At 60.8% G+C, this 22050-nt stretch overlaps 1 protein-coding gene across 1 annotated transcript; it reads right to left on the bottom strand.

Moving 5' to 3' along the window:
- Positions 1 to 708: 708 nt before the first annotated feature.
- Positions 709 to 20199, bottom strand: SLC22A8 (solute carrier family 22 member 8). The gene is made up of 11 exons (XM_070426406.1): positions 20120 to 20199; positions 19157 to 19515; positions 7542 to 7645; positions 6853 to 7007; positions 6186 to 6354; positions 4471 to 4594; positions 4094 to 4209; positions 2903 to 3117; positions 1699 to 1807; positions 1338 to 1541; positions 709 to 1244 (listed from the first exon to the last, which is right to left on the bottom strand). Exons 2-11 carry the CDS (start codon positions 19490 to 19492, stop codon positions 1145 to 1147), a joined length of 1632 nt encoding a protein of 543 aa, XP_070282507.1. The 5' UTR covers positions 19493 to 19515; positions 20120 to 20199; the 3' UTR covers positions 709 to 1144.
- Positions 20200 to 22050: the final 1851 nt, after the last annotated feature.

A 22050-nucleotide genomic window follows, 5' to 3' on the forward strand; every position in this document is an offset into this window, starting at 1 on the left:
GGGGGGGGGACACGGCAGCAGACCTGGAAGGGGCAGCTCTGGCTGAAGATGTCACAGCTGCCTGGTGGGCGTGGGGCTGGGGCCTGGACCAGAGCCGTGGGGTGAGCAGGGCAGGACGATCTGCCTGCAGCCCTCTGGTCCGTCCTGCCATCTGCTCACACGCGCTGTGGGGCGTGTGGATGCACACGTGCTACCCCACGCACAGGACTGGCTCTGAGCTGCGTAATGTCCCTGCCCAGACTCATAGGGCGAGGCCCTCGCTTCCAATGCAATGGTGATTGGAGACGGGGCCCCTGGGAGATCATTAGGGTTAGATGAGGCCCTGGGGCGGGGGGCTCATGATGGATGAGGTTAGTGTCCTTATAGAAGAGACCCCAGAAAGCATGCCTCCTCGCCCCTCCTCCACGTGAGGATGCAGTCAGAAGGTGGCTGGCTGCAAGCCAGGAAGAGAGCCTGACCGGGAAGGAACCATGTCTGCCGGCACCTTGATCCTGGACTTCCCAGCCTCCAGAACCTCGCGAGAGAAATGCCGGTGGTTCAAGGGACCCCGTCTGTGGCGAGTTGTTACAGTAGCTCGAGCAGACTGATATGTAAGGCTTGGAGTGTGCATGCCTCGGCGTACTGACACGTGTCCACATGTGTGCACATCAGCCCAGCTCACGTGTACCCGTGTGCCCGTGCAGCTCACACATCCATACTGGCCGCCCCGGCTCCTTCCCCTTCCTGAGCAGCAGTTTTTCATTGGCGTTTATTGGAACTTCCCCTTCAAGGAGGGGTGGAGGGCGAGAAGGGGAGGGAGGCCACCTTTGTTGGGATGGAGCCAGGGGGCCCAGGGCCTTCAGGGGAAGGGAGCTGGCACAGCAGGGAGAGTGGCAGTGGGGAGGGGCTAGGCAGAAGAATGGCCGGGCCTGGGCTGCAGGGAGGGCGAGGCAAGGCGGGTGGGAAGGCTGGGGGTCGCATCTTTGCCCGGGTCGGGGCCGGGCTGGGAGATGAGGTGGTGGAGGTACTGTCCCCAAGCTCTCAGGGGACTTGTTCTAAGAGCAGGGACCCGCCCAGGCCCCCAAGATGCCTGTGGAGCCCCGAGGCAGGCAGGGACCTGGCTGGGACGAGTCTCTGGAGGCAGGGAAAAGGGGTTCTGTTGCCCTCAGCTGGGGCCCAGGTCCGGTCCGCAAGGCTGCAGGGGGATCCTGTGGGGGTCTTTTTCGGCTTCCGGCTCCGGCCTGGGCTCCTTTGCCGGTGGAGACCTAGGGGAGAGAGCTCAGGGGAAGCCCTGGGCCGGGCGGCTTCCCCGGGAGGAACCCCGGGAGGAACCCCGCGAGGCCAGGGCAGGGACTGACCGTTTCTCCACGTCCTCGATGGTCTCGGGCAGGGGCTGATGGAGGGTCTCCGGCAGGAAGAGGGAAGCACCGCCTCCCAGGAGGGCGGTGGCCCCAAAAATGAGATTGGGGACGAAGGGGTGCAGCTCCCCCGTGATTCTCACCAGCGGGGCCGTCATGCTCCCCACGCGGGTCAGCATGTTGCTCACGCCCATGCCTGTTTGCCTGGGGGAGTGCAGAGCAGGGATGGGCAGCCTGTGCGTGCGGTTCTGAGAGGACAGCGAAAGGACAGCTCCGGGGCCCCGGGCAGGGGACGGGAGGAGCCACCATCCCACCGGCCCCCCATCCTGTGGCTGCACCGCGTCTCCGGCCCAGCACCTACCGGATGACGGTGGGGTACAGCTCACTCGTGTAGAGGAAGAGGCAGCTGAAGGAGCTGGACAGGCACCCCTTCCCGAACACAGCCAGCCCTGTCCTCAGGGTCTGCAGGTCTGCGGAGGGGAGAACACGGGCGGCCTTGGGCTCAGGAGCTCCTGCGTGCTCTCCTTCCTCCGCAGAACTCGCCTTCCCTTTTTGCCTTGGCTGCCAGGAAGCTCAGTTCCAAACGGAAAGCTGAGTAACAGCCACTCTGCCGTTCCCAGGACTTGGCGGGTGTGTGTCCTGCTGTATTCCTGTCTTTCCCAGGCTCCGATGCCCTATTCTCATTTACATTTTGTTGTACATGTTCTTGTCCTAAAATATCTCAAGTTCTGTTGGAAGGATATGGGTGCATCGACACAAACACCCATACAAAATGAAAGCAACTTTTCCAAGGTCATGGTGGGGGGTTGGGTTGTGGGGTCTTCCATGAGCCCTGGCCTCTGTCTCCGTCCCAGCGTGTTTTCTCCAGCGATGCCCAACCCTCAAATAATCCTGCACGCTGTCCGGAGGCAGATCTGGGAAGGACTCGGACATCTCCTAGCCCAGTGGTCGGCAAACTCATTAGTCAACAGAGCCAAATATCAACAGTACAACGACTGAAATTTCTTTTGAGAGCCAAATTTTTTAAACTTAAACTATATAGGTAGGTACATTGTTATTAACTTCATTAGGGTACTCCTAAGCTGGCCTTTGCTAAAAACGTCCTCAATCTGATTGAGGTACGTTCGCTGAGGTTGACCCCTTCCAACTCTCCCATCCACACTCGTCTTGTATACTTGCTTCGTCTGTCTCCTTTCTGAAAACCGACTTCTGCGCATGGGCCACGAAGTTTCAATCGCACTGTACGTGCGCGCCCGCACGTGGTATTTTGTGGAAGAGCCACACTCCAGGGGCCCAAGAGCTGCATGTGGCTCGCGAGCCGCCGTTTGCCGACCACTGGCCTAGCCCAACTGAGCTATTTTCTACTAGTAGGTGAGAGACCTGAGCCCCAGCGAGCACAGGGACCTACTCAAGGTAACACAGTGACTTGGAGCCAGAAGCAGCAGAACTGGAGCCCCTGCCCCCTCTCCCCCCCAGCCCGAGGCAGCCTGCGGCGCCCGCCCTCGGACACACGGGCCTGATGGGCCAGCCTCTTCCAGGGGCTCCGGGAGCCGCCAGCTTCTCACCCGAGGGCACGAAGGTGAGGGCCAGGATGGACGCCCCTGCCAGGAGCAGAGCGATGACCTCCGTGGTGTGCCGGCCCAGGTAGCTCATGGAGAGGATGGTGACGAACTTGGCTGGGATGTCCACGCCCCCAAAGATGACCTGGAGGAGGTAGAGGTTGACTCCAAAATCTTCCACGCCCATCGCCAAACTGTAGTAGGCGAACCCGGTGGAAAACCTGAGGGCGGGAGGCACCGGTCAGCACCGATGGCCCACGGGCTGGGCCTCGCCCCACGCTGGCCCCTGCGTCACCAGGACGACGAATGGTTTCATTGTGGTCCCCTCCGCAGCCGATGGGTAGGGGCGGCCACGCGGGAGGCCTGTTCCAATGCCGTTGTGAGGTCTCTGAGGCTGTGTCTGCGGTCAGTGGGCAGGTGCTGGGATCGCCTGGTTATGCCTAACACGGGCACGGTCTAGGCTGGGGTGGCACAGATGCCACATGACTGGCTCCAGGGAAGATCAGGGCCGGAGGACTCGCGGGGACCACGGGAGGCCGCGGATGGAAACAGCTTAACCTCCGGAGCAGCGGAGGCGAGAGCCGAGCTGTGCGCACGGTCAGGTGCCGCCCCTTCCCTTCCCAGAAGTGGGGGTGGCTTCTGAGGGGCTCCTGGACCCGTGGAGCCCCATTTGGCGATGGCGGGGATGGAGGAGGCCCGAGAACCAGGGCACAGGGAGGGCTTGGAAGGGCCGTGGAGTGCCCGGCAGGAGACTCGGGAGAAACCCAGTGTCTGTCCTCACGTCCGAAGCCCCGAGGGCCAGCCTTGCTCTGTGGGTCTCAGAAGACAGACCAGACCAGTGTGTGTGTGTGTGTGTGTGTGTGTGTGTGTGTGTGTGTGTTGGGGGAGGGTATGACCGGGTGGCACAGCATGGGGGGGGGAGGGAAACTGTGGGTAGGGATGCGAGAGCCGCCGAAGGGTTTGGAGCATTTGCCCTGAGGGCGGGGGTGACCCCAGAAGAAAGTGGACGCTGATGGCCAGACCTGGGCCAGACTGGGGCGTGGGGCAGGGGCACAGCAGTTTCTGGGATGGAGGCTGGGCCATGGCGGCCCAGGGGAGGGGCTCCTCACACAGGTGCCCTCGGCTTTGCCCACCCGGAGGCCTTGCTGCTCACCCTGCGGTGGCAGAGGGGCCGGGGTGGGCGGGGAGGCGGGTTACCAGGCCAGGGCGAGGCAGAAGGTCACGCGGCGCAGCACCGGAGTCCGGAACAGGTCGGCCACGCTGTAGTGGGCCTTGGCCAAGGAGATCTCCTTTTGCAGGTCGAGCTTGAGCTCCTGGGGCAGCGGGGGTGGGGGTGGGGGTGCATGGTGAGCCGCTGGCAGGAGGGAGAGGGGAAGGTGCAGGTGTGTGTGTGTGTGTGTGTGTGTGTGCATGGTGAGCCGCTGGCAGGAGGGAGAGGGGAAGGTGCAGGCCGGGTGCCTGGAGAGGAGCTTGTGAGCAGGGGACAGAGGCAGGAGGAGGGCACAGGCCCAGAGCAGAGCCCAGTGTCCTGCTCGGACTATAGGTCACCCCCCCCCCCCCCCCCCCGCCCCTACCTCCAGGCTGAGTTTCTCTCCTGCCTCCTTCCTGCCGTTGAAGGCCGCCACCCACTGGAGGATCCTCAGGGCCTTTGGAGACTTTCCAGAAAGCACCATCCAGCGGATGGACTCTGGGACCCACCTGCGGCCGGAACAAGACCCCGGGGCTCAGCCCGAAGCCCCTGAGAGGCTGGGCAGCTGGGGCAGAGGGGTAGGAGGCCAGGAACCCAAGCTGCCTTCCCGCACGTTCCATGGAATGAACACCTGGCCAAGCTCTTCACCGGGGCTGCCTGCAGCCCCCCCCCCCCCCGCCCCCCGCCGGCTCTCCCTGCCCCGTCCAGGGGACCTTCCTCTGCCCCCACCGGCTGCTGGCTCCCCTGGGGTGTCCTCCTCAGCTGGGAGCCTGGGGCGCTGGCCGGGCAGGGGGCCTGGGGAGGGGATGGCGTGCTTGCAGCCGCTCAGCTGGCGGGTCTGCATGTCCATCTCCCCGCCTTCCTCGGGCTGCATTCCCGGTCCTGGGTGAGGGCAGCTTGGAAAGGGAGTGAAGGTTGGGGTGTGATCTAGGGAATGGGCTGGAGGACCCTGGATTCTCCCCGCAATGGACCCGCTCTGCTGGGGTGTGTGTGGGGAGGTGGGGATGCGAGCACAGCAGGGTCCTGGGATGGGCAAGGGGGCGCCCTCACCTCCGGGCTGTGCTTTGGGGTTGGCTCGCCCTGACCAGTCCCGAGGGCCACTGGGTGTGGGGAGAAAGGAGTGATGCTTGGGAAAGTCTGGTCTGAGTTGAAGTCACTCGGCGGTAGCCCTGCAGGCACCAGGCCTGGCCCTGCGAGGCCCTGGGGGAGTGGCCCTTGGTCCACTGGCCTCAGCTGAGAGAGGTGGCTCCCAGGGTCTGTTGCTACCCCCTCCCACCTGTGGGTTTGTGTCTGCCCTGACAGTTTTCTCAGCCTGCTCTCCCCAACATTGTCAGGGGCTTCCCCCCTTCACCCCCTCTTCCTGAGCATCATGTCAGCGACGTCTCCCCGGTAGTGACCTTCCTGTGGGCCAGCACGTGTAACTGTGTGACAGGCAGCGTCTTCATTTTGCTTAGAAGAACCTTCAGGCTCAGAGGGGGTGAGGCTCGTCCCAAGTGTCACAACAAAGGGCGCAGGCTCTCGCCCGCACCCCGGTGACCCCGCCGTTATTTCAGCTCTTGGCTCCTTCTCTGCTCCCATCCCAGGCTCCACCCTGAACCCTCTCACCACCCCTCTCACCCCAAGATTGCCCACCCCCCTCTAGAAGCTTCTATTTCTCATTTCCAAATGGGGGTCCCATCCCAGCTCCATATCTTTTTGTGTAACCTTGCGGGGGGGGGGGGGGGGGGTTGCTTCACTTCTTGGAGCCTCAGTTTCCTCATCTGTGAAATGGGAACAATAATACCCCCTCCACACGGAGACAATACAGGTCGAAGCCCAGAACAGGGTCTCGCACATACAGTGACTTCCCTTCTGTCTCTTGTCCCACCCACTGGGGCCTGTCTTTCTGTCCCCACCCCACTGTCTTTCTGTGGCCTCTGCTGCAGACACAGACCCCTGCTCCCTCCTGCGCTGTGCCCGTGTGCAGGGACATCCTCCTCCCGCAGTGCCCTTCCCCTCTGGGACAGGGACAGACGGAGCTGGCCAGCCTGGACGGGCAGGGCTTCCCCCCTTCGGCTCAGGTGGGCCTCAGGAGGGCGTGAAGGGGAGAGGACCACATACCAGGACAGCAGGAAGAAGGCGAAGAAGGGAACGGACACGGTCAGCTGCAGCCAGCGCCACTGGGGGATGGCGTAGGCCAGGCCGGGCAGAATGAACTGGCCAGCGGTGTAGAAGTAGCCGATCCCGACCGTCATGACGGCCCGCAGCTGCGTGGACATCCATTCGACATCTGCAGGAGGAGCCCAAGGACCGGGTTAGGGTCCTTCTGGGCCCTGGGCACCTCCCTGCCCCCGTCTCTGACCCTAAGGGTTCCTTGACCCCATTTTACAGATGCTGCAACTGAGGCTCAAGAAGGTGGGGCTCCAGCTGAGGTCTGTCTGACTCCCAAGCCCATGCTCTTGACTGCCTCTCCAGGAGCAAGTGACTTCCCTGGTTTTGCCTCAATGTCCTCATCTGTATAATGGGGAGAATGGTATCACCTACGTATGTGTGTGTGTAGACGGAATGAGATCAGGTGCCTGGCGGAGAGCCAGGCCCAGGGAAAGGGCTCAGTATTGGCAGCCGCTGTATAGTGTCGTCCTGTTCAGAGGGGGCCCCAAGGGCCTCTGCCAAGGCCATAGGGGGCCCGTGGTCGAGCCAGACCCAGACCTATAACCCCTGGCTCAGCGCCAGGCAGGTGCTCCCCCCCCACCCCCCCCCGCCCCCGGCCCCCTTCCCTGTGACTCACTCAGGATCACGGTGCTCAGGGTGACCCCGGCCATGCTGAAGCCACACAGGAAGCGCAAGACCATGTAGATGGCAAGGGAGGGGCTGAAGGCTGCGCCCGAGCCGCTGGCCGCCAGCAGCAGGTAGCTGCCCGACAGGATGGGCTTCCGGCCAAACCTGCAGCTCAGAGGAGAGGGGGCCGCATGAGGCAGCCAAGGCGGGTGGCCGGGCCAGCCTGGAGCCAAGGCTGGTCTCCCACCCCCAGGGTGCCAGGCCGGGCATGTAAATCCCTCCCCAGACAGGGCCTGGCTTGTAATTGCTTCTTTATGACCACGTTTGCAAGGAGAGGGTTTAGTTAATGAGCGATCTCCTCCACCTCCAGCTTAGCTGCCTGAGCAGGGCCAAAGGGTCAGCCCATCTCCAAGCAGCCCGTCCCCCACCTCCACCGCCACGCGGCCGCTGCCCTGGGTCCGCAGCCCTGGCGGCCTCCCCGCTGGGTCTGTGGAGGCCGGAAGACTCAGGTCACTAGGGCTTTGGGTCAGAGAGAAGACGGTGGCCCGGAGAAGGACTGGGACTCGCCCCAGGCTGCACAGCCAGGACCACCCCCCGCCTCCCCCAGCTCTTTGCCTCTTTGGGGGTCCGTGGCTGGAGCAGGGGGGCAGGGTCGTCACCAGGGGTTGTGCTGCCCTTTGGGAGGCCCCCGGGTCTCACCTGTCAGACAGGCCTCCCAGCACGATGCCGCCGACCAGCGTGCCTGCCATGAACACGGACTGGGCCATCTCCTTCAGTTTGTTCGAGTTGCACACCAAGTCCCACTGCACAAGGGAGAGGAGCAGCCTGCTCAGCCCCGCTCGGCCGGGCGCTCGCTCCCTGGCGCCCCCCCCCCCCCCCCACCTGAGCCAGGTCCCTGCCTCCCAGGCACCCTGTCCCCCTCCAGGCTCCCAGGTCTGCCTGTGGCTCTTTGGCCCGGGGCCTGGGGTTTTCTAAGGACAACAACCCTCTAGCATGTGTGGCCCCTCATATGACTTACAAAGGCTGCTCGGCTGTCACACCCCCATCTGGCCCCAGCCCCTCCGAGCTTGCCTGCCCCCCGTGGCTCCCCAAGGCCAGCCCCTTTGTGTGCGCTCACCCTCTCTCCTCCGTGGGGACATCCCTCCGTGGATGTGCCTCGCTCCATCCACATCCTCACTCTCACTGCCCTGAGCCCTCCTCATCAGCATTTGGCCAAATCTCTCCGTCTCACAACCTCTTCCCCCCCGAGGCTCCCCCCATCCCCCTTCCCTTGGCCAGGGACTTGCTCTCTGGTCCCCACCTCCCGCTTCTTACCCCTCCTGCCTCTGCTGCTGTGACCTGCGCGCTGCCTCTCCCAGCCGTGGCACCCCCTCTGCGAAGCTGTGCTCCCCCCAGCCACCCGCCGTCTTTCCCGCCAAATCCAGGGAACCACCCGACTTGTCTGTGTAGCCCTTGGCCCCGCCGACCCCTCTCTCCACCGCACTGCCCGGTGGGCTCCTCTCCCTCCATCCCTACGTTTCCCCCGCCCTCTCCTTTTACCCACTTTGCCCAGGAAGTGCCACCGGCTCCTGTGGCTTCAGTGACAATTTCATGGCGAAGACTCCGAAGCCACCGCTTCAGCCCCACTTTTCTTCTGGCCTCGAGACCAGCTGCTGCCTTGACGCCCGCCCCCCGTCCCCCCCCACACTCGCTGATGGCTGTCTATCTCGCGGGCATCTCAGCGTCTGTCCGTCCGCTTGTCACCCCTGCCTGGAGGCCTCCGTCTCAGCGCTGGCGACCCCTTTATTTCCTCCCTCACCCTCTCCACAAACACTCAATCCTCCGGCTTCTAACTGTTTGGTGTTTCTTGAATCTGGATTCTTCTATGTCCATGACGGCTGTCGGAGTGCAGGTCTCGCTGTCTTGCCCTTGGATTAGAGCAGTGGTTCTCAACCTTCTGGATCAGTGGTTCTCAACCTTCTGGCTCTTTAAATACAGTTCCTCATGTTGTGACCCAACCATAAAATTATTTTCGTTGCTACTTCATAACTGTAATGTTGCTACTGTTATGAATCGTCATGTAAATATCTGATATGCAGGATGGTCTTAGGCGACCCCTGAGAAAGGGTCGTTCCACCCCTGAAGGGGTCGCGACCCACAGGTTGAGAACCGCTGGATAGAGCAAGAGCCGATATGCACGGAGGGTTTGCTGCGCTCCAGGTGCTTTCCAGGCCCTCACTCCTTCAGTCTGCACGGCGACCTTCTGATGGTGCACTGTCACCCCAATTTGCAGATGAGGAAACTGAGGCCCAGAGCGGAACACGGCAACGTCCCCTCCTCCTGGCCCGTCTCCCAGCCTCGGATCTCAGCCCCTCCCAGCCAACCTTTCCCCAGTGATCCCGCTACAACGCCTCTCACCAGCAAAAGAAACCATCAACAAAACAACAAGAAAGCCCACTGCATGGGAGAACATATTTGCCAATGTTATCTCCAGTAAAGGTTTAATCTCCATTTACAGGAAACTCATACAATTTAACAAAAGGAAGATCAACAACCCAATAAAAAAATGGGCAATGGACCTAAATAGAGACTTTTCAAAAGAAGACATAAGGAAGGCCAAGAGACATATGAAAACATGTTCAAAGTCACTAATCATCTGAGAGATGCAAATCAAAACGACAATGCGGTACCATCTCACACCTGTCAGAATGGCTATCATCAACAAATCGACAAACGACAAGTGCTGGAGAGGATGCGGAGAAAAAGGAACCCTCGTGCACTGCTGGTGGGAATGCAGACTGGTGCAGCCACTGTGGAGAACAGTATGGCGTTTCCTCAAAAAACTAAAATTGGAACTCCCATTTGACCCTGTGATCCCACTTCTAGGAATATATCCCAAGAAAACAGAAACACCAATCAGAAAGGATATATGCATCCCTATGTTCATAGCAGCACAGTTTACAATGGCTAAGATTTGGAAACAGCCTAAGTGCCCATCAGCAGATGAGTAGATTAGAAAACTGGGGTACATCTACACAATGGAATACTATGCTGCTATAAAAAAGAAGGAACTCCTACCATTTGCAACAGCATGGATGGAACTGGAGAGCATTATGCTAAGCAAAATAAGCCAGTCAGAGGAAGATAAATATCACATGATCTCACTCACTTGTGGAATATAATGAACAACATAAACTGATGAACAAAAACAGATCCAGAGACAGAGAAGCATTGATCAGACCGTCAAACCTCAAAAGGAAGGTAGGGGAGGGTGGGGGTAAGGGGGAGAGATCAACCAAAGGACTTGTATGCATGCATATAGGCCTAACCAATGGACACAGACACCAGGGGGTGAGGGCATGAGTGGGGGTGGGGGTGGGGGGCAATGGGGCAATAAGGACCCATATGTAATACCTTAATCAATAAAGAAAAAACATTATTAAAAAAATAAAATGCCTCTCACAGCAGGTTCCTGTCTCGCCTCAAGCACTCACGGGCTTCCTCTTGTCCCTTTGGGTGAAGAGAAAGCTCTGTGAACACAGATTTATAAAGCCTCATGCCCTGGATCCTGCCGACCTGCCTGGCCTAATCTCCCGCTAATCCCCAACATGCACCCTTTGTCCATTAGTTGTGTAATGAAGTGGAGAGTCTGATTCACTAGAAATGCCTTGCAAGAATGTTCCGGAAGTGAAACAGAGCTGGGGAAGCACCACCCCTTCCTCTGCTGGAAGTCAGGAAAGAGGGGGCCACGGGGACAAGCCTGCAGGTCCTCCCCAGCCTCAGAGTGGCCCACTGGGCCAGCAAACCCACTGGGCGCTCCGCTCCTGTGGGAGAGGGAGCCTGCATGCTGTGCGCATGGGGTGGGGAGAGACCAGGGTACAGGAGGGAGCCAGAGGGTGTGGGAAAAGCACACAGGAGCATCTAGAGAGACTACGGTACTTTGTGGCATGCTGTGCAAAGCGGGTTTTCTCCCTTCCTGTTGGTGGTGATGGTGATGACAGAGCGACTCGGGAAGCCGTGTGTTGAAGATGGTAGAGCTGCTGTCACGCTGGGTCCTGGAATGACCTCATGGAGCAGAGTCGCCCATTAGCCTGAAATGCTCATCCGAGAACTATTGCTTGAGAAAGAGAAACACTTCTATATATTTTAAGCTGTTGAGTGATTATTTAGTTACTAGTGGCCTGGTGCACAAAATTCGTGCACATTAAAAGGGAATTAATTAGAGGAAATACTTTAATATTGCTATTTGCCCTTTCTCTATAATAGAAGTGTTAGAGAGGAAAGAAAATTAGTAAAATGTATATGAAAATCTTCCTCCTGTCAGTCTGCATGATGGCGTGACATCCATTTGCATATTAGCTCTTTATTCTATAGAATAGCAACCTAGCCGCTCCTGATATACCACACATGATGGAAATTTGATCTTCCCCCGCCCCCCACACCCAACCTCCATGCTATTTAGTGCTTTAAGAGATCAGTGTGTTTGGATTGCGAGAGGGTCAGTGTCAGACACGCCTGGGTTAGTTGAAGGCTGTCGCCTGCTCCACGGTCAGAGACCAGAACTGCGGGGTCTTGGTTTCGGCCGTGGCACTGGTGGTGATGGAGGTTTAGAGTACCTGTTGCAAGCCAGTCTCTTCCATGAAATTGGAAAGTCCTGGTTGGACTTTGAGTCACATTCAAACATGCCACAGTCCTGCTGGGCCCTGCGGAGTCCCTTCCCATCCCCACCCTCATCGCCTCTCTGCTCTCACTTCTACCATCTCCCAGTTCTCTGCTCCGGGTGCACTGGTTCCTCGCTGTCCCTTAACCGGGCACCCAGAGCCTTGGCGCATGGTATTCTCTGGGCCTGGAATGTTCTTCCCTCAGGGAGCCACTGGCCTGCTCCTTCACCTCCTTTAAATCTCTGCTCAAATGCTGCCTGCTCACTGCGCACATCCTGCACCGCCATGTTTAAGACGGTAACTCACCCCCCGCAGTGGACACCCCTCCACCCCACTTTATTTTCCCTATAGCACTTATACCATCAGACATATTGCATGTTTTTCCATTTTTTGTTTGTTTGTTTCTCTCCCAAGAATGTGACCTTGATGCGGCGAGGCGTTCAGTCTGTTTGGCTCCCTGTGTTACTCCTATTGCCAGAACAGCGCCCAGCGCCCAGCGCCCAGCAGTCACTCAGTAAATACTCGTGGAATGGAATGACCATCCCCCAGAGAGAACAGGGGGGTGGACAGCCTTAGCGATTTAGAGGCGGGCTGCTGTCTCCACGAGAGGTCAGAGGGCCCACACTCTGAATGCCAGCTGGAGGGCTGCCTCGCGCCACCTGAATGAGTGAGTGTATGCCAGGACGGGGAGTGTCCGGGCTGCGAATATCAAACCCACCCGCACAGGTTAGCAAGACGGACCGGAATCGCTTCGCAACCAGACTGGAAAATGTCTCCGGGAAATGGACTACTGGGAATCGTGAATGAGGCCTGGAAGCTCAGGAGGAGGAGGACTCCGTGGTTAAACATTAAAGGGTCTTGGCCTTCCTGGCACCCTGAGTTGCCTTTAGAGAAGATTTCACGGCCAACGCAGCCCCTCAGAGCCGACGAGAACCACGGGGCCATGGCCGCCCTGCTGATCAGCACCACCCCGTGGGGCTCAGGTCTGGATGTGCAAGTGGGACGGGTCTGATTGTGTCCCCCCAAAAGACAGGTCGAAGGCCTAACTCCCAGCACCTCAGAATGCGACGTATCTGAAAATAGGGTTGTTGCCGACGCAATTAGTTAAGATGAGGTCATACCGGGGTTGGGATGGAGCCTTGATCTAATCTGACTGGTGTTCTTGTAAGAAGAGGAGAGACAGACACACAGGCACAACACCAGGTGGCAGTGGGGGCAGAGGCTGGGGTGACGGGCCCGTAAGCCAAGGACGCCAAGGGTCACAAACAGCCACAGAAACTGGGAGAGACAAGGAAGGGTTCGTCCCTAGCGCCTGGGGCTGAGCATGCCCACACCGTGCCCTCCGGCTTCCGGCCTCTGGACTGTGAGACAATATATTATATTCCCGCTGCTATATGCCCCCCGGTTTGTGGTGCTTTGTCACAGGAGCCCCGGGAAACGCATATACTGAGTGACTTCTGAGTGTCTGACGCACCTGCTGGCCTGGTGGGTGGTGACGGGGAGGGGCTGGGAATAGAAGAGCGTGGCCGTGAAGGAATCGATACGGCGAGACCCGGAGAGACGTTTGCAGGCGTCCTTGAAGCTTGGGGGTAGGGAAGGATAGGTATTTAGAGCGAGTTTGGGCATGCTTTCTGTGTGGTTAGCTGTGTTAAACTCTTCAGAAGGCCCCGGTAACAAAACCTAAAGCTGGCCCTGGCTGGTGCGGCTCAATTGGTTGGGCGTTGTCCTGCACCGAATGGTCACGGGTTCGATTTGATTCCCGGAAGGGCACATGCTCGAGGTTGTGGGCTTGATCCCGGGTAGGGGGCGTGCAGGAGGCAGCCGGTCAATGTTTCGCTCTCACATCGATGCTCCTCTCTCCCTCTCCCTTCCTCTCTCTCTAAAAATCAATCTATAATAATAAAAGCATAATGTGCTGATTAGACTGGACGGCCGACAGCGGAATGACCAACCGGACTGCCTTCCGGACGACCATCTGGACAACCACCTGGGACCATGCTATGACACCCACTGGCGCCAGGCCAGCCAAAGCGGGTGCGATGCAATTGGTCAGGGGCCCTCCCATCACCTCATGATCACCCTGCAGAGGGGGCCCAGGCCACTGATTGGCGGGCTGCGGCGGGGCCTCCTGCTGTGAGGGAAGCCGGGGTCCCGGGTGCCAGAGGGAAGCTGATGCTGGCAGCTGGGGGGAGGAAGGCCTGCTCTTGCATGAATTTCATGCACCGGGCCTCTAGTGTATAATATATATAAATATATGTATTTTAAAAGCACCCTAGAGCTGAAGGCTCAGTTATCTCCAGGTGTTGATGGTGTGGTTTATGTTCCCTTTGACTGGGTTCATGGGCTGTGGTTCTAATCGGGTTGACTGTGAAAGCACCCACTACCATCTCCCCTTTGCTGTTATCACCATTCCCTTCCTCTAGCACTGCTGCCAGTCCTCCTAAACTCATGCCAAGGCCATCCCTTCTGAGTGCCAGGAACATCTTTCCTGGGCGCCTGGCACGGGCAGGTGGCCAGCAAATATGTGTGAAATGGACAAGCGGCTGAGAAGCACAGCCAGATGCTCACGGTCACTCCTCGTTTCTCCCACAGCCAGCACCCTCCCTTACGCCAGGAGAGGCGTTCTGTTCTAGCTGCTCGTTGACTCCCTCCCTCTCTCTCTCTCTCTCTCTCTCTCTCTCCCCTAACTGCGGGCAGAGATGTCTCCTGACTCTGTTTCCCTAACAGCTAACAGCGTAGTTGGTCCGTCAATGGTAATGTTTGTTCAATGACTAACGAATGAATGAGCAGGGCTGGGGTTAAAAATACTCCCATTTTACGGATGAGGCCCAGAGGGGGAAATAACTCGCTGGAAGGACGGAGCTTCCCGGGCTCCATCTAGCCCTTGGCATGGCCTGGGCTGACCTCCCCCTTCAAGTTTGGCAGCTCCACATAGAACTCTAGCTCCCCAGATCCTAGCCCCGTGCTCTTGGCCCAGGCTTTCCTTTCCGGGAGTGTTTACTGAGGCCCTGGGAAGCTGGTTCTGGGAGGGGAGGAGGGGACGCTATCCACATCTCCCCGGGCGAGCTGATGCCCCGGGCAGCGGCGGTAGCAGGGAAGCAGAGGGTTTGCGATGCTTGGGAGCAGCTGTGCCAATGGTGCTGTAACAACCAGAAGAGGTAGGAACGTGCCATTATGATCTCCATTTCACAGGCAGAGAGACTGAGGCTCAGAGAGCAAATAACTTGCTAAACAGTTCAGGTCATTTTGAGGCAGAGACTCATGTCTGCGGGACCCCAACTAACGCTCTTGACCCCGGCTCCCTGAGGCCTCGCTGTGCTCAGCTCTGAGCCCTGGGCTGCAGGAGGGAAGGCTGAGTGTCTGAGAGACATGTGGCCGGTTAGAACCAGCCAGGCCTTGGGGAGAACCACTGTAGCCCCCGCCGACTCTCAGCTCCCTGTGGGGCCTGTGCGGGGCCCAAGGGCAGGGAGGATACGCCAGGTACCGGGAGAGTCCAAAGGGCATGGATCTCAGCTCTGCCGCTCAGTGGCTGTGTGTGCCGGGGCTAGTTCCTTAACCTCTCTGTGCTCTGGGGGTGACACCAGTCCCCGCTTCTCAGGATTGGAAACAACAGACAGAATCGAAAGCGCCCAGCACCTGGCAAACAGTCGGCGCCCCCTGTGCAGCAGCTGTTTTATTGTTGCCACAGGCGCTGCGAGGCCTGTGCTCACAGGGACGGGCGAGCGGGAGAAAGGGCCTGCCTGGCCTCGGGAGTCGGGGTCCCCATCCCTCCTCCTACGAAAGTTTGACTTCACCTTCTGGACCTGAGCCCCGGGGAGAAGAGGAGCGATGCTCTCAGTGCCTGATTCACAGGCTCATGAAAGAGGTGCACAGCACCAGCCCAGGGCCCCGCACACAGTAGGTGCTCACTGAGGGAGCCCCGACCTTGGAGGGCCCAGAGGACAGCCCCAGACCCCGCCTGCCACATGATGGGGCTTTTTAAGAGGTGGCTCTGCCCGGGGTCAGGCTGGGCCAGAAACATGGCCGAGGTGGGCCCCTCGGCCCTTACCCAGGAGTCAGATGGGAGACGAGGCGGGAGAGGGTGGGACTCAGACCCGGGCCAGGACTGAGGTGAGCAAGGGGGCTGTGCAGCTGGGTAGAGCTGGGCACAGCAGAGGGACAGGTGGTCTGGGAGGGGGGCAGCCTCCCCAGGGTGGAGACCTGCTTCCCGGTGGTCCACTGGGCAGGCTCTGCTTCTCCAGCAGCTGACTTGGGGCCTCCAGGGACGTGTGTGTGTGTGTGTGTGTGTGTGTGTGTGTGGTGTGTGTGTATGTGGGGGGGGGGGGGAGCGGACAGGATTCTTGTGTCCCTGGAGACAGGAAGGAAGGCTCAAAGCCCAGAGAGGAATCGCAGGGGATTTAGAGGGATGGGCTGGCTCACGCAAGGTCCACGGGGTTGGGTTCAGGGCGCCCAGACCCAGCTAAGCACCCACAGGGCCAAGGTCCAGGGGGTGGGGGCTGTGGGCCATGGCTCCTCTCCAGGGAATCGGAGCCCACAGGGAGCCCTGCTGAGACGGGAAGTGGGCTGGCAAGGGCGTGAACGGACGCACGATGGGGCACAAAGACCCGCACCCTCTGCTCCTGGCCAGGCTCCCTGCACCTGGGGGTGAGCCGCCCTGCAGCCAGCAAGGCCCTGTGTCTCCCGCCCGCTGGGCTCGGGCTCTGAGGGGGCCTGGCCTCCACTCACAATCCCTGCTCCCCACACTCTCCACTGAAAAGAAAGTTTTGTTTCCTCTTAACATCTTAGCTCCTTCTGAAGAATTCCAACCTCAACCCCGTCTCTGCTGAACCCAGAGAAAGGAATGCACGGTCGGTCACCTCTGCCAGGGAAGCTCAGGGACCCGGGGTGGGGGTGGGGAGGGACCCAGGGCTCTGTGCTCACTCAGACCCATAGCACAGCCCTCCCCCGGCCCCCTGCCCCCTGGCCCCTAGCCCCCTGGCCCCCTGCCCCCTGGCCCCCTGGCCCTCACTGTCCCATCCTACAGACGAGGCCCCAGCGGAGAGGGGAGGGTTGGAGCTGGGACCTGCGCTCAGGCCTGCGCTGTTTCCAGGAAAGGGGGCTAGATGGGGCCGCAGGGTGAGGCTGGGAAGAACTGTGGCAGCTGAATTCTCCTTTACGGGGGTCCCCTCCCCTTCTGGGGACAGTTCTAGGCCATCTCTATCAGCAACAACAACAGTAACAATGATAACAGCGACAGCAAAGGGGACCATCGCTCAGCGCTCTGGGGGTGCCGGTCCTGTGCTCCTGCTGTCCTCGCGGGACCGTCCACACGCACCCCAGCCCTCTGCTCCGTGTCACGGGGCAGGAAGCTGAGGTTCCGGGGTGTGACAGCCCTAGAAAAAGGCCGAGTCAGGATGTGAACTCTGCCGCTTGGCCTGGCTCACACTCCACACCGTCCAGCTGGGACCAGCCCCCGCCTCTGCTCCCCTGCGCCCGGAGCAGGACCCCGAGGCCCGTGGACCCCGCGTTTCCCGGGATCAGATTGTAAGAACCCGCCGGCGGGGTGTGAACTGAGCCCCATCTGCAGCCTCCCTCCGCTCTCGCCAGGCTCTCTGGAGCCCTAGGTGGGTCGTGGGGGGAAGCCACTTCCCAGCACCCCTCCCGCTGGGCTCTGAGGGGGCACGGCCCCCATTCAGTTTAGCTGAGCACTTAATGTGCGCCCAGCCCCCTGACGATAAGACCTCCGCCTGCAGGAGTCCCTGAGGGCGGGAGAGGCAGACCCAAGAGCAGCGGCCTCCACGCCCCGCTGCCCGCTCCTCCCACCTCCCTCGGTCCCTGCTGTCCTGACCGTGGGGCTTCCTTATGCTCCCAGGGCTGAGCCTGTGCGTCCACCCATGTTCCTCTCTCCGCCTCAGCCACCCACACTGCCGACTCAGAGAGGCCTCCGGGGCCCCTCCGGGCTGGTGGCTGCCCCTCCTCTGGGCCCCAGAGCACTCAGGGTTTATAAAGCTCCTGTCCATCCACGCCCAGGCCTTCGTTTCACATCCTCCCCCGCGCCAGGCGCCGCTCCAGCTGCTGGGATGCAGCAAAGCCGCTGACCAGCCCTGCCCGGCCAGCTTGCACGCCCCGTCCACTGGCGGAAATCCTGGAGGGCTCCCCGGCTTCTCAGCGGAGGTGGGCTCCTGGCGGTGGGGAGGGCTCAGTTCTCTGACCGTGCCAACCTCACGCACCCACGAGGCCCTCAGTAAACCTCTGTGGGACACGGGGCGCACTTCAGGCACATGCCCGGGAGGAGATGCAATCTGGGGGATGCGGGAGCCAGCGACCTACGTCAGGAGCACAGGCTCTGGGGCCAGGGGGCGCGACCTCGCACAAGCTCCTTAACCCCTCTGTGCCTCAGTTTCCCCATCTGAGAAATGGGCTTGCGATACGAACTACCTGCTGGCCCTGGCAGGAGGGTGGAGCGTGTTAATATCTACAGAACTCTGAGACCAGGCCTGGCGCGTAGCAAAGGCTTTATGCAGCACTAAATAGTCACGGAACACACGAAAAGCAGCCGCAGACCGCACGTAGGGCGTCCTGGATTCCGATCCCGCCTCCGCCAGGTCCCAACCCGGTGGAACCCTGGGGAAGTCATGGGCCGAGGCTGAGCCCGAGTTTCCGCGGTGGAGAACCGGAGAGACTAAGAGTCCTTCCCTCGCGGAGATGCGTCCCCTGAGGCCCCAGGAGCCCACACGCAGAGCGCGCCCGCCTCAGGCCTGGCCCCGGGAAAGACTGAAACACAGTCCTTCTAATGAGGCAAAAGCAAGACCCTGCCCTGGAAGGAGAAGGAAACAGTGGCCTCGGCTCGCTGCTCAGATGCCACCTCCTCCAGGAAGCCCCCCGACATTCTGGGCTCCCCCTGCTCTGAACTGCTGGGACACTGTCCCCGTGCCTCTAAGGGGCCTTGGCTTTACATTCCGGTTCCCGAAGCCGACAGGCTGTGGCCACTGCACCTGCACCTCCCGCCTCGGAGTCTGGTTTGTTTGATCTGCAACGGAGATCAGATCACCCTCAGTGAGTGTCAGTGTGGATGAAACTGGGAGACAGTGTCTGCCTGGCGGTTTGCAGATTCTCCGTCAATGCCAGTCCCCCCGCCCGGCCTCCGGCCGATGAGGGTCTGATTTAGCTCTAACTCCCAGACACCGGGCGGCAGGCGCAAGGACCACTGGCCGGTGAAGGCGGCATGCAGGGGGGACGCAGGCGTGCCTCGGGCGTAACGGAGACCTTTTCCAGGACGTTTCCACCCTCCACGCTGCCCACTCCCTCCCCCCTCACCTCCCACCGAGGGGCCTTTGCACAAACAAGACAGAATTCCCTTCATTCCCTCCCTCCTGCCTCCAGTGCCCCCTCCTCCCCGCAGCCAGCCCCGGTGCAGGCCCTCGTCTAAGGTTGCAGCCCACAGTCCTTGGAAGCACGTTTCTGTGGCGGGGGGTGGGGATGGGGTGGGGGGGTGGGGGGGTGCTCTCTGCAGTTGCTGTGACCCCACTCGGCCGTGGGCCCCATGGGAACAAGGACGGGGGTTTTGCATCCCCAGGGCGGGCTGCTGGCTGAAGAAACTGCCACCGAGAGTGGGGAGACCAGCTCCTGGGTGGTAAGAGCTGCACCCGGGTCCTGCCCTAAGCCGCGCAGAGGGCTGCCTCGGGGCGTACGCACCTCCGTCACAATGGAGTCCCCGGTGCTGCTGTTGTAGGCCCAGCCGTCCAGGCACGGCTCGGTGGCCCCCCGGGTGTCGTTGGGCAGGCTGGCGTTGGGTGGGGACACGAACCGGAGGCACGGCTCGGGCTTCCCGCCGGGGCCCACGGGGAGCAGCCAGGGCCCCGCGGAGGCGTTGGGGGGCGGGCGGCAGTGGTGGGCGGGCGTGGCGGCCGTGAAGATCTGCAGCAGGTTGTGGTTGGCCATGCCCAGGATCGGGAGGCCCAGCAGCACCACCAGGAGGAACTGGAAGGGGCCGGTGCTGTTCACACTGTCCACGAGCTTGGAGAAGGTCATGGCGCCGAGAAGACCAGCCAGCGCTGCGGGCGGGCGGGGGCCGGGAGAGGGACGTGCAGGCGGGTGACGCGGGGGCCTGGGGGTGGGTGTGGGGGGCAAGTGGGGGGTGTGCCCCGGTGTATGTGTGTGTGTGCAGCGTATGTGTCAGTGCAGGGGATGTGGGGCTCAGCTGTGTGCACCCACAGGTGCGTGCCCACAGGGGTCCCCGGCGATGTGTATATTCAGGCTGGAGCTGTGTGCGCTCGGGCATGTGGCTGTGTGCGGACCTGGGGGCGCAGGTATGTGTGACTCGCCCAGGCTGGTCACACGTGCTGCATGCACAGGGCAGAGCGGGTTGCGCAGCTGGGACCAAAGGGCAGTGGGGCGGGGGGTGGGGGGTGGACAGTGGGCGAGGGTGGGGGAGGTCCTTGGCTGCTCCGAGCAGACACGCAGGGCTGCCTCGGCCTGCCTGCTGGGAGGGGCGTCCCCAAGCCCAGCGTCCCCTGGCGTGTGCCTGTCCCCTGGGGCTGGGCCCATGGACTGAGGTGGCAGAAGGGCCAGGCCGGTCCCGGAGGGCAGAAGAGTGAGGAGGGCCGAGCCTTGGCGGTTTCCAGGATCCCTGGGGGCGGGGGCTCCCTCCCTCCTCACCTGGTGGCCGGGCCCTGGCTCCCTCGGTGGGGCTGGTGGTCGCTGGGCTGAGGCCCTCGCTCTGTCCCGGTCCCGCGGCCGCTCCGGTCGGGCAGCTCGGCTCCCACAAGCAGTGTTTGTGCTGCCCAGGGGGGCTTATATAAGGCGTAAGCTGTTTCCCGGGCTAATGTTTGACTTTCTTTTGGGGATTATCGGCCACCCAGCAGGGAGAGTGTTGTGGGCCCGGCAGGCCCCGCTTCCTCAAAGGGCCGCCTCAGCGAAGGCCCGCTGACCGTGTGGCTGAGCTGGCGGGACGCTGGCGGCCGGCAGCCTCACCTGGGGGCCCCAGGCCATCTCTGAGCTGACGCTCTGGGGCTCAGAGCTGAGAACAGCCAGAGAGCGGCCCCTGTCCCCGAGCAGACAGCGTTCTCCGGGCCATCGTCCCTGCCGGGGCCTCTGGACGAGGTGCCTGGACACTTGGCTGCCAGGGAATGGTCCGCAAGCCCAGGAGAAACTGTCACCGGCACCCAAACCCAAGGGCTCGGAGCTGCCACCCCCTGGGCCCCTGGGGCAGCCAGGGTTCCCCTGTCTGAGCCTCAGACCCACCAGCTCAGCCTCCCCCTCCAGCCCTCTCTGCACGGACGGGCTCCTCGTCGCCCACTGCTTCCCTCTGGGGACAAATCACAGTCTCTACTGCTCCGTTTCCCCCTCTGAGTATTATTTTAATTCTGTAATAATGCGTTTCATGCATAAAATACGGGAAACACAAACACGCTACACAAAACAGAACGCCCAGTGTCACCCCGAGCCAAGCAGGGAGTGTTCCCGCGTGCGTTCCTCCGCCCTTGCCCGCGGGAGACTGCGGTCTGAGCCCCATTTCCCAGCCTCACAGCAGCCCTGACACGATCCTAGCACGTTCCCTGAGGACATGCGGCACAGAGAGGTTAAGGAACTTGCCCAAAGCTCCCCAGCCGGGAAGTGGCAGGGCAGGTGGCGTGCGCACTAAGCTCACTCTGTCTGGTAAAGTTAACTCTTTTCTTCTTTGTTTACAAATATTTTTATTGATTTCAGAGAGGAAGGGAGAAGGAGGGGGAGAGGGATAGAGAGTCAGAAACATCGACGAGAGAGAAACATCGATCAGCTGCCTCCTGCACACTCCCCACTGGGGATGTGCCCGCAACCCAGGCACATGCCCCCGACCGGAATCGAACCTGGGACCCTGCGGTCCACAGGCCGACGCTTTATTCACTGAGCCAAACTGGGCTCTTTTCTTCTTTTAAAAAAAAATATTTTTATTGATTTCAGAGAGGAAGGGAGAGGGAGAGACAGAAACATCAATGATGAGAGGGAGTCATTGATCAGCTGCCTCCTGCACGCCCCCTACTGGGGATGGAGCCCGCAACCCAGGCACGTGCCATGTGCCCCGACCGGGAATGGAACTGTGACCTCCTGGTTCATTGATTGATGATCAACCACTGAGCCACAGCGGCTGGGTGGACGTCAACCTTTCTACAAAGGCTAGGGGCCCTGTACTGACTCTCTGTTAGCAGTCCCCCCCCGCCCCCCCGCCCCCAGGCCTTCAACAGCCCTGCCTGCCACTAGCTCACCTCTCTGCTTCTCCCTCCAGAGATCCCTGGCAGCTGCCCCTCCCCCCCCACCTGCTCTGGGGACAGGGTGGGCCCCCCAGAGGCCCCCTTCCTGGTGAGGGAGAGGCTTCCCATTCTCGAGCTACCGGGCTCCAGCTGGGCCCCCCCACCCCCCAAGTCTCCTCCCACCCCCCACCCCCCAGGGCAGGGTCAGCCGGTTAGCCAGGCCCAGCCCCTCCTCCGGGCTCCCACCTGGGCCCAGCTGTGATGGAAGTTCTCAGAGGGGCCCAGGCAGGGCCAGATCCGGAGTCATCAAAGAATCAAAGAAAGATCCCCCCTCCCCCAGGCAGCCGCGGGGTTGTTTTA

This window comes from Myotis yumanensis, unplaced genomic scaffold (genome assembly GCF_028538775.1).
Source record: "Myotis yumanensis isolate MYYU_CA2020_CCGP unplaced genomic scaffold, mMyoYum1.0.hap1 SCAF_10, whole genome shotgun sequence".
Classification (NCBI taxonomy): Eukaryota; Metazoa; Chordata; class Mammalia; order Chiroptera; family Vespertilionidae; genus Myotis; species Myotis yumanensis.